Below are 14,354 nucleotides of genomic sequence, written 5' to 3'. Positions count from 1 at the left end.
GGATTCTTTCAATTACAGGTCTACAGTCATAGATACTGAGATTGGCTTTATAATTACAATTTGTAAAAAAAAACTTTATTCAAATTCTCTTAATACCATTCAAGCACTTGCAATAACTTCCTTTGGGTTATTAGTTCAATAGCATAACCTCCACGCTGTTTGTGGGTTCAAATTCCATTGGAAATTTAATTTGCATAGCTTACCATCAAGCAAAGGTTCACAACAATTCATCTTCATGTTGCTATGAAGAAATAACTTTTTGAGTGCTTACTCTCCAGGTTCAACCAAGAAATGAACGGTTCAAATTAATTCAATGTTTGAAAATCGATGGATCTGAATTTACATTCATAAAATTAAGATTATGAGCCATTTGTGTTCAAACAGTGCATACCAACTAATTAGTGTGGAATGCTAATGTCTCCTTTCCCATCCCTTCCAAGGCTTTAATGATTTCTTGACTTTGTATGGAATCTTGCCAAGGTCAAGACAAAACCCCCCGACCCTCTTCTCATGACCTGCCTGAAAAAGAAGCAGCCCCCACTACCCAGGTTTCTCCAGCCTTATTTTGTGCTTTGAGACAGACCCACACAGACCAGACCCTTCTTTTCCTAAGATCTCCTGGAGGCAGAGGCCTCTTGCCATTTTGGTAGATGGGGAGAAGGGCAGTTACCCCACCTGAATCGCCAGTAGAGGGCAATGGTTGGGATATTCCGCTGTGATACTGGTGGGATCTGTTGCTCAGGCAAGGCCCTGTGGTGGGACAACAGAATTCCTTATAGAGTTATAGATCATAAGAAGTATATAGTGCAGAAACAGTTCCTTTAGTTCACTGAGTTGCACAGACCATCCAGCACCCATTTACAATGAACCATTTCCTTCTCATCATATATGCCCATCAATTGCTTCCACCCCTCCAGTGTCTTACCCCCACCTACACACTGTACTGTGGCCAATTAACCTAGCAATCCACGCCTTTGGAATGTGGGAGGAAATCAGAGCACTTTGAAAGAAACCCATACGGTCACAGGGAGACTGTGCAAGCTCTAGAGATCTAAATTGAATTTCTGTTGATGGGGCGGTGACACATAGAAATGGAACAGTACAGCACAGCAATAGGCTCCTTGGCCCACAATATCTGTGATACCAGATTAAACCAGTCCATTCTGCCTGCACATAATCCATTCCTTGCATATTCATGTGTCAATTAAAAAATCTCTTGAATGCCACTATATCTGCTTCCCCTACTGCCCTTGGCAGTGCATTCCAGGGACCTACCGCTCTATGTAAAAAAAAACCCAGCCACATACACCCATTTTAATCTTTTACCCTCTCACCTTAAAGCTATGCCCTCTGATATTCAATATTTCTACCTTGGTAGAAAAGATTCTGGCTTTCTACATTATCTATGCCTCTTAAAATTTTTGCAGCTTCCTTCACTTTTCCCTTCAGCCGTCAGAGAAAATAATGCAAGTCCATGAACCAAGCTGCATCTTTGTCCGAAATGGAAGCTCACAAGACCTCACAGTTACATGAGGAACTATCTGAAGTGCAATGCCCTCAAGGTCTACGAGTCAGCTTATGGCAAGTCAAGACTCACTGGTTGGATGTTTTAGACAGAAGAACTATTCAAAGTAAGGTTGGATTCTATAGCTGAAGAGAAAGAAGTTAGCACAATTAGGAACAGCTCAGACCAAAGACAACAATGCAAGTGCTGACTAGCTCTTAAAAATGACAAGTTATTTTTTGTCTGACGCAGTGGAAACAGATAAGTAATTGGAGATACATGAATAGCTCCATACTGAGGACAACTTCCAAGAAAATATAGCCAAGATGTGGCAGGTATTTAGTCTGTTAATGAGGATAACCTGTCAAAGATTTCATAAAACAACAAAATCGCAGGCTGCTTTGAATCATTTTATTCTCCAACCAGAAGAATGTCACATTTTACATTTTTGCTTGCTATTGCTCAGTGAATCATGCTTTGAGAATCTTCACAACGTTCAAGGCTATGTCCGTAAAATTCTGCAAACTGAGAATGCATTCCATACTTCATCAGCTGAGTGATGGTTACAAAAAAATTTTAAAAATCAGCTCAAAATCCTACAATTTTTCAACGGGCTGTGGACTGGGAATAACATACGAGAACAATACTTGATTGACAAATTGATAAGTATGTACTTTTTTTAAATGCCTTTCAGAGGAAGCCAAAATTAAAAGCAATAAATAGCCAGTCTCAGCTGATGTCACTTCTGAATTGCAATGTATTAACTGCAATAGCTAGTTTCAATAATTAGAGAATGTGGATTTTATTTGAATTAATTGATAGTGGATTTGTTGCTACTTAATAGAGGAAAAGGTGGTGATAAAATTAGGCTGTAATGCAAAGCAGGCAATAAACAATGTAAAAAGAAAACTATGTAAAATGCTGAATAGACCACCAATTTGCCATTCGGCCATTTTGTACCACTGCCCGGAACCAACAGTTTCCCCATCATGTGGCTTTTAATTGTGATTCTTGCTAACAAGTAGTGAGGGATGACAGCATGATGTGAGATTAGCAGGCATTGCCAGTATTTTATTGAGAGATATTATGCTGACATAGAGCCACGTAAACTGAGGTAAACCCGACAGCCTTGCACATACTTTGTAGGTCCAGAACTCTCTGGCTGATTAGGGGGTGCGGGAAATCAAATCTATCACAATTACCTGCCACTGGACACCACATGGAATATAACAGTGGGCAGACTTTCCTGGGTTGATTGTGCTGCTCAGTTTTCACCCCAGATGGGGCCTGCTAAGGAGCTAAATTCCCACTTATTTTGATTTGCCTATTTAATGCCTTGAGTGGCTGACAAGCCTACAGCTTTATACAAACATACGTACTGGGAACAGGAATAGGGCACTTGGGCCCTCAAACCTATTTTGCTATTCAAACAGATCATCACTGCTTGTAGCATCAGTTCTGTGTTCTTCCACCTAGACTTGATAACCTTACATTGTCTCTTATGTCAGGAATCTATATACAGCTGTAGCAATATTTATAAAGAGTTCCAATATTTCATGATGTTGCAGGAGTAACAATTTCACCTTCTCGCTCCTAAATTGGCAATTCTTTGCAAAGAGTGGCCCCAGGATTTTGTTTCTCCCAGAACAAGAAGCCTCCATGTCCACCCAGTAAAGGTCTGTAATGGGTCTCTCAATTATGGTCTAAGAGTGGGAAGGGGAAAGAGAGACGGTTGGGGAAAAAGAAAGGGGAGAGGGGAAGGGAGGGGGGAAGGGAGGGGGGAAGGGAGGGGAGAAGGGAGGGGAGAAGGGAGGGGAGAAGGGAGGGGAGGGGAGGGGAAGGGAGAGGGGGAAGGGAGACCGGGAAGGGAGAGGGAAAAGTGTGGGAAGGGAGAGGGAAAAGTGTGGGAAGGGAGAGGGAAAAGTGTGGGAAGTACCAGAGAAACATTTTTTAATGCTCAAGAAAACAATTGCTTGGAATCAAATGACCTTGCCTGGTGTCACAGGGCTGGGTGTGTCTGCACCCGCACCATTCCCCACCCCAGATATACTTTCTCTGTCCCACACCCCTTCCACAGCACTCCACCCTCACCATGTCTAATATCCTTTGCTCCTGCCAAATTTACAAACATGCTCTCTGCTTCACAATGACAAATACTAAATACTGTGCTAGAAACTTAGGCCCCCTAGCTCTATATATATCTAAGACTTTTGCAAAATATTGTAAAGTAAGGACATTGAACAATCATTCCGGACAGAGGGATAATGTTCAACACAATCTAGCCGTTGGTCTTCAATAGAATGGAACTCTGTAAGTTGCAAATTTAAGGGTATCTGGTATCATAATTGTATTACACCAGTTCTAAAATTGTAATGGGACAGCAGAAGGCCATTCTACCCATTAAGCCAGTGCCAGCTTTTTGCAGATCAAATTCACTCACCCACCATTTGTGCAGAGTCTTGCAAATTATTTCCCCTTAAACTCCTATCCAAATTTGCTTTTAAAACCCCTCTGTTCCCACCACATTCACAAGGCAATGAGTTCCAAACCACAAGCGCTCTTCAGACTTCTAATAACACGAGGGTGTGAAATATTGAAAGAATTTTGTAACACTTTCAGATAACTGTACAAATTAACATTTTAAAAACTTGCTAAAAGAGATCCAAACTCTCCAATTAGGATAGGTTTTAGTTGAAAAGATAAGATTTTGAAATGCTTGAAATATTAAACAAAGTGCTGCTTTAAGTATGTTGAATGCACCAGCCAAGTTTATTTTAATATACTTAAGCCAAGACTTGCTTGTTGCCAAACACTTCATTCCAATCCTTTGAGAACTATGTAGTGCACAAAGAGAATTGGCAGAGGGACAGAGAAAAGTCAGAGCAATGGCTTTTCAACTCATAAAATATAAATGTTTCAACCATAAATTAAGATTTTCTTGAGAAAAGTTAGATAAGTTGACCATTACCTTCTCGTCATCCTCATCATCATCGTCAACGTCCACATCTTCATCTTCCTAACAAGGAAGAAAACAGAAATCTTGTCATTTTAAATGCATTTATTTCCCTACATTTGCAAAGCATGTTTAATTCTGGGCTATTGCCCATTGATACAAATCTCAAAAGGGGTGGATTGGGATCAGGTCAGAGGTTAAACCGATTAAATTCCAAAGTCCATCCGTAACTTGCTGACAAAGGAAGGTTGAGAGAAGGAGGTCAACACTCTCCCAGGAAGTATGCTGTCTCTTTAGATGTTGGCCGTCTTGGATTCAACTTGCTTTGCAGAGTTAACATTCGCCAACCAAATATCATGCCACTTGAGAAACCCTTCAGCTGAAAACAGGCAAGGTTAGCCTCAGGTGAAGATAAACATTTTTCCAGCACTGCTTGAGGACCTGGAGATTAACTCTCTGCCTTTGGTTAGACAAATCCTGGCTGTATGCTCAGATACCTTATAGGCAACTTCCGACTTTTTAGCCAGAGGTTCTGGCCTGCCCTGTGGTTCCTCCAACCCATCCAGAAGCCACATCTGGAGTGTACTCCAGGCAGGAATTAAATGGCAAAACAACACTCCTCAATGCAGCTTAAACCACAAGGCATGCAGGGTAGCCCAGAATTCCAGAGATCTCAACTAAAAGCCCTGCCAACATCGAACAAAATAGGAGGCAAACAAGAGAGAATCTGCAGATGCTGGAAATCCAAGCCACCACACACAAGATGCTTGGACAAACTCAGCAGGCCAGGCAGCATCTAGAGAAAAGAGTAAACAGTCGATGTTTCAGGCCAAAACCCTTCAGCAGGGTGATTTAGTAGCGGCAGCTAGATTTAGTGCTTCACAGGTACAGCTCGAGTGAAATTCCGCTACAATCCTGATTTCCAATGCAGGGAGTAGCCACGAGAGTTGTTCAAGAGCTCCAGTTACCTCCCACATCTCAAAGACATGCAGGCTGGTTGCTTAAATGGCCACTCTAAATTGCCTCTACTGTATAGGATAATGGTGGGGAGGGGGGTAATTGATGTCTATACAGGGAGAATAAAATAGGGTAAGTGTAGATTATCATAGATTGGTGCTTACCAGTTACTGTGGATTCAGTGGTCAAAAGACCTTTTTCTAAAATTCAATGATAAAAAAACAACTAAATGATAAATGACCTGATGTGTCTGTGACAATGTGAGGTATGTCTCAGTTTCTTATAAACTGCCATAAGACAGCAAATTAATTGCTTGTGACATTCACATTCTCAGTAAACCTGCCAGGGTATTACCAATTGGTTCTTCTCCAGCACTCTTGCTTAAATTGTTTTTAATTCCACGATATGCCATGATTGATACTGGAGGCAATTTGTGGTTGTATAGAAATGAAAGGACATGATGGTGTACAAGCAGGAAGGTGTTGTTCAGCCTATCAAGTCTGCCCTATGATTAAGTAAATTCATAGTCAAGTATCGACAAATCAGGGGTTCCCAAACTGGAGTCCATGGACCCCTAGGTTAATGGTAGTTTGGGCATCCCTGTTCTACATCAACTCCACTTTCCCAAGACACTTTATTTTCTTTGCATCATAAAATCTGGCATCCTTACAAATATTTACACAGAGCATCTACCATCCTCTGGGACAGAAAACATGAATAACTGAGAGTCCATTTAATTATTGTGCTTTTCTTTATTTAACTCCAAATCCTGAGACACTCCCTGATTTTGATTGTGAAATAACCAAAGGAAGCAAGCCTTTAGTAACCACTTGGTCAAGATTTTCAAAGGCTCCTATGTGTCAGTGAGGTCAGGTCATCTCACCTTCCTTATCTTCATAAAATATAAGCACATCCTCTTCAATCTTTTCTCACTGAAAAGACCTCTTACCCTTTTCTGGTATATTTTACCTTCAGGGAGCCCAGAACTATGCACTATGCTCCCAGTATGATTTCACCTGATGGCCCCCAACCCCCGAAAGAGCACTGCTTGCTGCTATAAATATATGTATATTTTGGGCTAAAATAATTTTCTCAGTAGGAAACATAAAAGAGAATGGGAATTTTCTGTTCCTGTGATGGGTGGAAATGTTCTCCTACCATTTTCATATCCTGTTAACCTGCCCCTACATCTGGAAAGGAATCCTGCAGTCCTGTAATACTTGTAGCTGATCATGTTTCCCTATAATGAGCTCACAAAAAAAGATCCATCTGCTCACTAGATGTCCAATCGATTGAAGTTCAATTTCTAGGTGATACAGAGTAGATGATATTGGGATGAGTAATAAATATATACAGATAATATTGTCCCACCAAGAGCAAAGAAACCTCTCTACTCTAGGAAAGAAACAGGGGAAGCCAATTTCCGTGGATGCAACTAGAAAAGTTGGAATCTGGAACAAAAAATAAACTGCTTACAGAACCCAGCAGGTCAACAGGCAACTGTGAAAGCAAATGGATGGCTGATGTTTCAGGCCGAGTCTCTATATCAAGACTTACTGGGACGGCACAAGGTGAACACCGACAACTCTCAGGAGGAACCACGTAAACAACGTTGCTTGGGAAAAGTCTGATGTCCTTTCGAGTTTTGAGCTACCAAAGCATTCAGCCCGTCCCTCAGAACCACCGGAAACTTTTACAATCTTTGTAACTGCCACTTCCCAACTAGACACATTCTTCATTAGTAAAATAAACCCTGATATTTATACGTTAGAGACCTCTAAAGTCTGTCATACCACTGCCCAGCTTGGTCTGATAGCTCAACAGGTCTACAACCCGTCTAATTCCTGTTCCCATCAAGCAAATGATTTTCCAACCTTTCTTTTTGTTTCTGCTTGGGAATTATCAGATGTTACTGCCGATGATTTGCCCTTTAGTTAATGAACTCGAATGCAGCTCTTAAATCATTTAAGGAATCCCTCATATTCGTCAATTCCATAACAGAGTCTTTGCTCTCTCGGTCACGGACCACCCACTGAGGTCTGTTACACTGACCATGGATCACAGTAAATGTCAGTCTGGATTAGGAATTTAAGATTTAGAATCCGAACATTTAATCACCAAATAATGGGAGTGGATTGCTGGAATGACAACTCATGCCACCACACTTCTGGATTCCTGGCCCCATTCCCAACACCACCGGGAACAGAGAGGAGGTAGCTCTAAATCCTATTGGAATTCTGAGTGGTACGTGACTTAACTCCCTCAGGATGCAAGTGTTAGCACACGTTGCAGTTGCCAGGCCTTCAAACCTCATAACAGGAAAAGCAAAAGCTACATAATGGAAAAGAGTGGAGCTGATGGGAGGCAAAGGTTGGGAACTTAGGAGAACTGATCAGTACATTCACCAAGACAATCACTTCTCTGTAAGCACTGCCTAAGAAACCATGAGTGATTTAAATCCACAAAGGCCTGAAATAACTACATTCTCCTGAGACTGAACTGGCTGGTACTCTTTTCTCTAGAAAAGAAAAAGCTGAGAGTTGACCTGATTGAGGTCTTTAAAATTATAAATGGGTTCAATGAGGCAGCTGCAACGACGTTGTTTCTGCTTGCAGGGAGCCCAAAACAAGAGATCATAAATATAAGGTGCACGCTAATAGATAGGCAATTCAGGAGAATGGTTCTTTCTCAGAGAGGAATCTGTAGAGTTAACTTCATTGCAAGGAAGATTTGAGTTGAATTACATGGACTGATTCAAGGGAAAGGCAGTTAAACATGAAGTGAAAAAGTAATAGATTGATTTGTTAATAGGGTTAGATGAAGTGTATACAGCACAAGTGGATACTCATACCAGTAGGACTAAAGACCCCTTATTTTGGTCAATATATTCCATTCATTTCAGGGTAGTATATAACTTGGAGATATTGAATAGAGTTACAGTAAAACTCTAATAATCTGGAATACTTGAGATCTTGGAGTGGTCAATTTTTCAGACACTTGGGTGCTTCAAATGAGCTTTTTATGATGTTACACAGTAATATAATAAATTCCCCATGGAAATTATTAAGTTTTAGAGGAGTGCAGGAAACCGGGATTTGGTGGGTCTAGAGTGGGTCAGGTTCCCGAACTGTTTTAGAATGGACCCTTACTAGTAACTGAGGGGTCTTTGCATCTGAAGTTGGAAACCCCTGGTCTAGAGGGAATGCAGGGATTGGTGGGATGCAAAGGAATATGGAGACCAATGAGTCTTGGGCAAGTGTGGGGCCTAATCAGTCTAGGAAGAACAGCGACTCATTAACCTGATGAGCCAAATGCCAAGTCATTGGGTTCTGAGTAGTTGGACAGCAGATTATCAGAGTTGCACAAACAAAATGCTGGAGGCTACATCTATGGAAATGAATAAACAGTTAACACTTTGGACCAAGACCCTTCTTCTGGACTAGAAAGGAAAGGGGTCGATGCCAGAATAAAAAGGTGGAGGGTAGGGAAGGAAGATACCTTGAAGTGATAGGTGAAGCCAGGAGGGTGGGAAAGATCAAGGGCAAAAGAGGAAAGAATTTGATAGGAGAGGAGAGTAGACAATGGGAAACAGGGAAGGAGGAAGGGATCCAGGAGGAGGTGATAAGAGTTTTACTGCACTAGAGGTAAGCGCTATTTTTTAATCACAAGGACTACAAAGTGGGCACTAAGAGGTAACACTACCCTAATATGAGCCCAAATATAAATTAAACACACAAATATGTTTTAACTCTCCTTTCCTCGAAGAATGCCAGTATCCCAGCGGCATTAGCCCCCGCAAACAAAAATGCCCATCCTGTGGTAAAGAGGGCATTAACAGTCAGGAGCAGAGATGGGTCCTGCTGCCACAAAATATGGTGTATATTCACAGGGCAATGCTTGGTTCTCGATGCCTGGGCTTATATTTTATGCTCATTGAGACATGTGGCTGAAGAATGGTGGTAAGATCATTGAAACAATGCGTTACTAATACGAAATACTGTCAAGAGAAAGATTTTCAGGAAAGATTCATCAACTTTACAGTATTTTTCTCTTAATTCAACAACATAATTAAATGGTGACTCAATGCAGTTAAAAACGATTGAACTTCCCCCTAATTTGCCCAGCCATTTTGATCTGTGGTGCAAAACATGTCAAAGACTTCAATATGGAAAATTATTGCCTTATGCATTATGAATGGCTCTTAAAGTCATACAGCACAGAGACAGGCTCATTGGCCCAATTCCATCTCTTTCCCCTCCTCAATGTCACGTCAAAACCACTTAAAAACCAACAAGTGAATCTTCTCAGAATGTGATTTGTTCAGGGGATGAGCTTTAGATTAAACTTATGGTAGGAGGGCTTCCTCAGCTATTTTCTCTCTCGTCTCTCACCACTACTCCATGCAGCGTTGCATTTACTCAACATTTTACAGAAGAAAAATCAGGGTTTCTGCCCCAGCTCAGATAGGTCACAGCGCCAGAAGAGAATCATCACCAAGTGATATTCCCGCCTTTGTCTGTTGCCTCTCCTTTACAATTATGGTCAGGGGTGCTTGAAGTCAGCTTGTTCACAGTAACATGCTACTCCAGGAGGCAGGGATTGCTCAGTGATACAAGAGAGTGCAAATGCTCGAATTTGGTCACATGGAAAAAGAGTCATCTATTCAGTAGATGTCCAATCCACTAAATGTCATCCTCATATGAGGAGGGAAGTGAGAGAAACCCACTTCCCTGAAACCGAGACTGGTTGGCCAGTAGAATGGAACCATTAGAAGCTGCAGATACTGGGATTTGGAGCACAAGGAAAGCTAGCTGCATGAGGACCACAGCAGATCTGGTAACATCTGTACATGGAATGGGCAGATGACGCTTTGAGGTTGAGACCCTTCACTTGAACTAGATTGCTTGGTTATGGTCAAAACAACATCTTATAAGGAAGAGGCCAACAAAATGTTCGCACTGGGCGGGTGCAGTAGGCAAACCAGTTAATATCTTGGCAGGAAGAGGGAAGAGAAAATATATAATGCACACTGCATAAATATTCACACAGCCGTAAATCAAAAGACCTTATTATCCAATGATTTTCACCAGTCTCTAAAGGAATCTGCAGTAAAGACCAGTGGACCCCCAGTACGAGAATAAGGAGCCATCTTTATCTGTGTACGTCATCATTTGGGTTCATCAACCTACAACCAGGTCATCTGCAGGACTCTGCAGGAGTTCAAAACAGTCATCCGCAATATATTTCAATAGGTCGGCTAACAAGGGTCCAAGTGCAGAAGGAAGCAATAATATTAAGTAACGTATGAATGCCTCCCATTTCAAGTTAACACCATAATAATATTAAGATAGTATTTCATTCTTTATTCGTTGTGCTCTTCTTATAGGGGAGATGCCACTTGCTTTGTGGCTATTTTAGAAAAGATATTCTTCCTCCACTGGAGTGAAAGAGGTTTATTAATAACTCACCATGTACTGCTGACTGACAACCTTTCCTCTGGCGATCTGAATGTAGTTCCAGGCAAAAATCAACAAGAGTGCAAGTGGGAGCATATAGATCTCAAACGTCCAGACAATCACCAAATACAGCTGGAAAAAAGAGAGAGAGAACTGTCAGTAATGCCTGAGAGAAAATCTAAAGAACATTTAAAAACTCCGGGATACCTTGGAAGAGGGAGGACAGATTTGCTTTTTCAACTGTTAAACACACAAAAAGGTTTAAAAAGACAATACAGAGTGAACACTGAAGCTAATAGCTCTTGAAAGATCACTTCAAGACTTCAGCCATACCGTGAGATGGAAACGCTAATAATCTATCTGTATTGTAAGGAATCACTTCACACAGAAGCAGCCTTGTTTGCTACGTAGTCTGGAATGGTCTCCTACCACCCTGTGGTGGAGAATCCAGAAAACTGGTGTAACACAGAAATAACAACAAGCAAAGTGTGAGTATTTGAAAGCTTCAAATGTCTTCATGAATGTCTTCAGTTTTCTGGTGGTGGATGTTCCTGGATACCTTAGGTGTTTCTTTGCCAGGCAGTGATTGTCATTCATTGAGTGGTTGTAACATGCAATACATTACACACCACGTGCTTTGAGGAAGAAAGCAAGCAGATGATCCATTCAAATACCCAGAAGGCCAGTATAAGGTTATAAGTTAATCTTCAACAACAATAGGGTAATGAAAGATAAATCATCCTCAAGATACTTGGTATCTTTTGTTCCTTCACCTTACCACTTGCAATTGGGGTCCTAGCTTCCTTGGTCCATAGCCTTGGCTTCCACCTTTCTCATCTTCTTAATTGACCTAATTGATTGAGTTGCTATGAGGTTTGTTTCATGCCTTCTTTGATTGCATTGATGCATCGTACAGAAATATAACATAATTAAATGCACTATATTAGTGTTACTTTATGATATCATTCTTGAGGAACAAATTGCTTCTATTCAAATAATACCTCTTGGTCCCAAGATAACAAAATGATCAAAATGATCTCCTTCCATATTGTGAGGAAGTGCCGCATGGTGAGAACAACATGGCAGCACCATTAGTATTAGGGTCACCTCCAGAGATTTGACAGGCAATGTCCTCTAGTACTAGCCTCGCCTAGCAGTAGAAACAACTTCTCTGCCTCTATCTATTCTATCATTTTCATAATTTTATATGTTTCTATACAGTAACTTTTCATTCTTCTGAAGTCCCGCGAGTATGGTCCCAGTCGACTCAAACTTTACTCACAGGCTAACATCATCAACTCTGGAATCCACCCACTGACCCTCCTCTGCACTGTCCCAAGAGCCAGTTTCTTTGCTTGAGTAAGAACAATAGTCAGCACGGTCCTTTTAATTGTTGTAAATCTTTCACAATGTTAAGCAAGGTACAGAAATCCTCTTTCAGACCTGAGTGAGTGCTGGACTGTCCCTAGTGTCACCTTACAGCACTTTCTGAAAAATTACTCGAAATGTCATCCCTCAAAATGTTATCCCTCAATATTCCAGTGATTATCCCTCAGTCAACACCATTAAACTAGATTATTTGGTCATTAATATTTGTGTTGTGATGGGAGCATTTTTATTCTTTGTTACTGTGAGGTAACGCAGCATGAAGCAATTGCTGTCTATTCCCAACTACCCTTGAAAATCCATAGGTGAACCCATAATCCTTCTGGTGATGATGGTTTTGGATACCACAGTGACATAGATGGTAGAGCTCCTGCCTCTTAGCTCCAGTGACCTTGATTCAATCCTGGCCCTTTGGACTTTCTTTTTGAAATTTGCACATGGACTCAGCTCCATCAATCTGCCTTTTTCCCCCATAACCCTTAATTCACCTACTATTCAAAAATCTATCTAACTCTGTCAGGTCAGACAACCTCTATGGAGAGAAATAAACAGCATTTTGCACCGAGACACTTCATCAGTCCTGTTTCAGCCCAAAATGTCAACTGCTTATTCCGCTCCACTGGTGATTCAGGACCTGCTGAATTCCTCCAGCAATTTGAGTGCAGAACCTATCAAACATGACATAATTTCAGAGCACAATGTTGTGGCATTCCATGGTCTTTTTTCCAATAAATCCATGGCCCGGAGGTGTAGCCCAATGCACAGAAAACGGCAAGAAAATCACAAAAGCTAATCAGTCATTGATGTGAAATATTTGCTCTGGTGACTGGATTATCTGCACCAACAGAGGCTGGAAACCAGTAATTCCAATACCAAAACAAAATATGGAAATGATAAGAAGGAAGTCCGAAATGCTAGAAGTGCTCCACAGGAGAAGTTACAAATGTGGGGAGAGATCTGAGGAAAGGCTGTGAACCTAAAATGTTGACTCTGCCTGATGCTACATTGTGGCTGCCTGGCCTACTGAGCATTTCCTGCATGTTCTCCTTTATTATAGCTCCAGTTGTTCACCTTCAAAGCAAAATTTTCAAGTAGCATATAAATAGTGTAGAGATTTCCCAAATGGCAGTAAAACAGGCTGCACATTGCCTCTCAAATGAGCCCCTCGCTCTCTCTCTCTCAGGTGGGTAAAGATCACTTAGACCAAGTAAGGTACGGGAGAGTTCTCCCTAGTAACCGGGCCAACACTTACTCCCCCACCAGCATCACTTAAACGGATCATCCAGTCATTATCACATCGCTGCTATTCTGAAAATTAGGTTTCATATTACAGTACCTCAAAAGAATGTCATTTCTGTGAAGTGCTTGGGAGGTCCAAAATGAATATATATACAAATAGTTTGGCATTGATAACATCTCAAGGTTTTTGAATACAAATTAAGCTCCATTGTGCTTTTGGCAAATTCCTTGGCCAGACATATTATTCAGACCTTTTGATAATGCAACACAAAATTCTTATTCAAATTAATGCTATTTACATTTTTCAGGTAGTCTACTCTCCATCAAGACAAGAAATCGGACAAGAAATCTAAGGGAGGAAGGAGGGGTTTCAGGGCTTCAATATTTCTATCATTCATTGTATGGGGTTTCTTGTTTTGTGGATGCCTGTGAAGAGTATGAATTTGGTATTGTATACTGTAGTTTCTCTGATATTAAATGAACCTTTGAAATGAGGTTCATGTTTTATTTTCAATAAAGATTAAATATTTCCCAGCTTAAAATACACGTGGAAGCTTACTTGTTCCCCATTTGTGATGCATGTCCTTTCTCGGGATATTTTTATGTAACACTGCCTCAGAATACATATCAGGTAATTATTTTATGAAGCTATTCAAGTACACACTTGCAACATAGAAAAGATGTAACTAATACCTTGTTTAGAGCAGCAAATGGTCCATATATTATGGCTAAAGACTCAGCAATAAAAACACTTATTAAATGTAACTATCGTCATGTAAGCTCAAGCAGAAAAAATTGCCTTAAAATAAAGTGTAAAGATCCAATAACTTTGTATCAGGGGAATAATTGAACAAAACCA

At 40.8% G+C, this 14,354-nt stretch overlaps 1 protein-coding gene and 1 long non-coding RNA gene across 8 annotated transcripts in view; one reads left to right on the top strand and one right to left on the bottom strand.

Moving 5' to 3' along the window:
* The window catches only part of LOC132382466 (multiple C2 and transmembrane domain-containing protein 2-like), a 430,775-nt gene that overhangs the window by 72,707 nt on the left and 343,714 nt on the right, over positions 1-14,354 (bottom strand). For all 7 annotated transcript variants that reach the window (XM_059952696.1, XM_059952695.1, XM_059952694.1 and 4 more), the window contains 2 exons: positions 10,883-11,002; positions 4,473-4,520 (listed from right to left, as the gene is read on the bottom strand). In XM_059952696.1, coding sequence (XP_059808679.1) covers positions 4,473-4,520; positions 10,883-11,002 — 168 coding nt within the window. The remainder of the gene's footprint in view (positions 1-4,472; positions 4,521-10,882; positions 11,003-14,354) is intronic.
* Positions 2,008-14,169, top strand: LOC132382469 (uncharacterized). Its single transcript, XR_009508325.1, has 3 exons — positions 2,008-2,170; positions 3,073-3,180; positions 13,804-14,169. It is a non-coding gene; the product is annotated as an uncharacterized LOC132382469 (long non-coding RNA).

This window comes from Hypanus sabinus, chromosome 28 (genome assembly GCF_030144855.1).
Source record: "Hypanus sabinus isolate sHypSab1 chromosome 28, sHypSab1.hap1, whole genome shotgun sequence".
NCBI classification, from domain to species: domain Eukaryota; kingdom Metazoa; phylum Chordata; class Chondrichthyes; order Myliobatiformes; family Dasyatidae; genus Hypanus; species Hypanus sabinus.
This window is presented reverse-complemented; position numbering and strand designations above follow the sequence as displayed.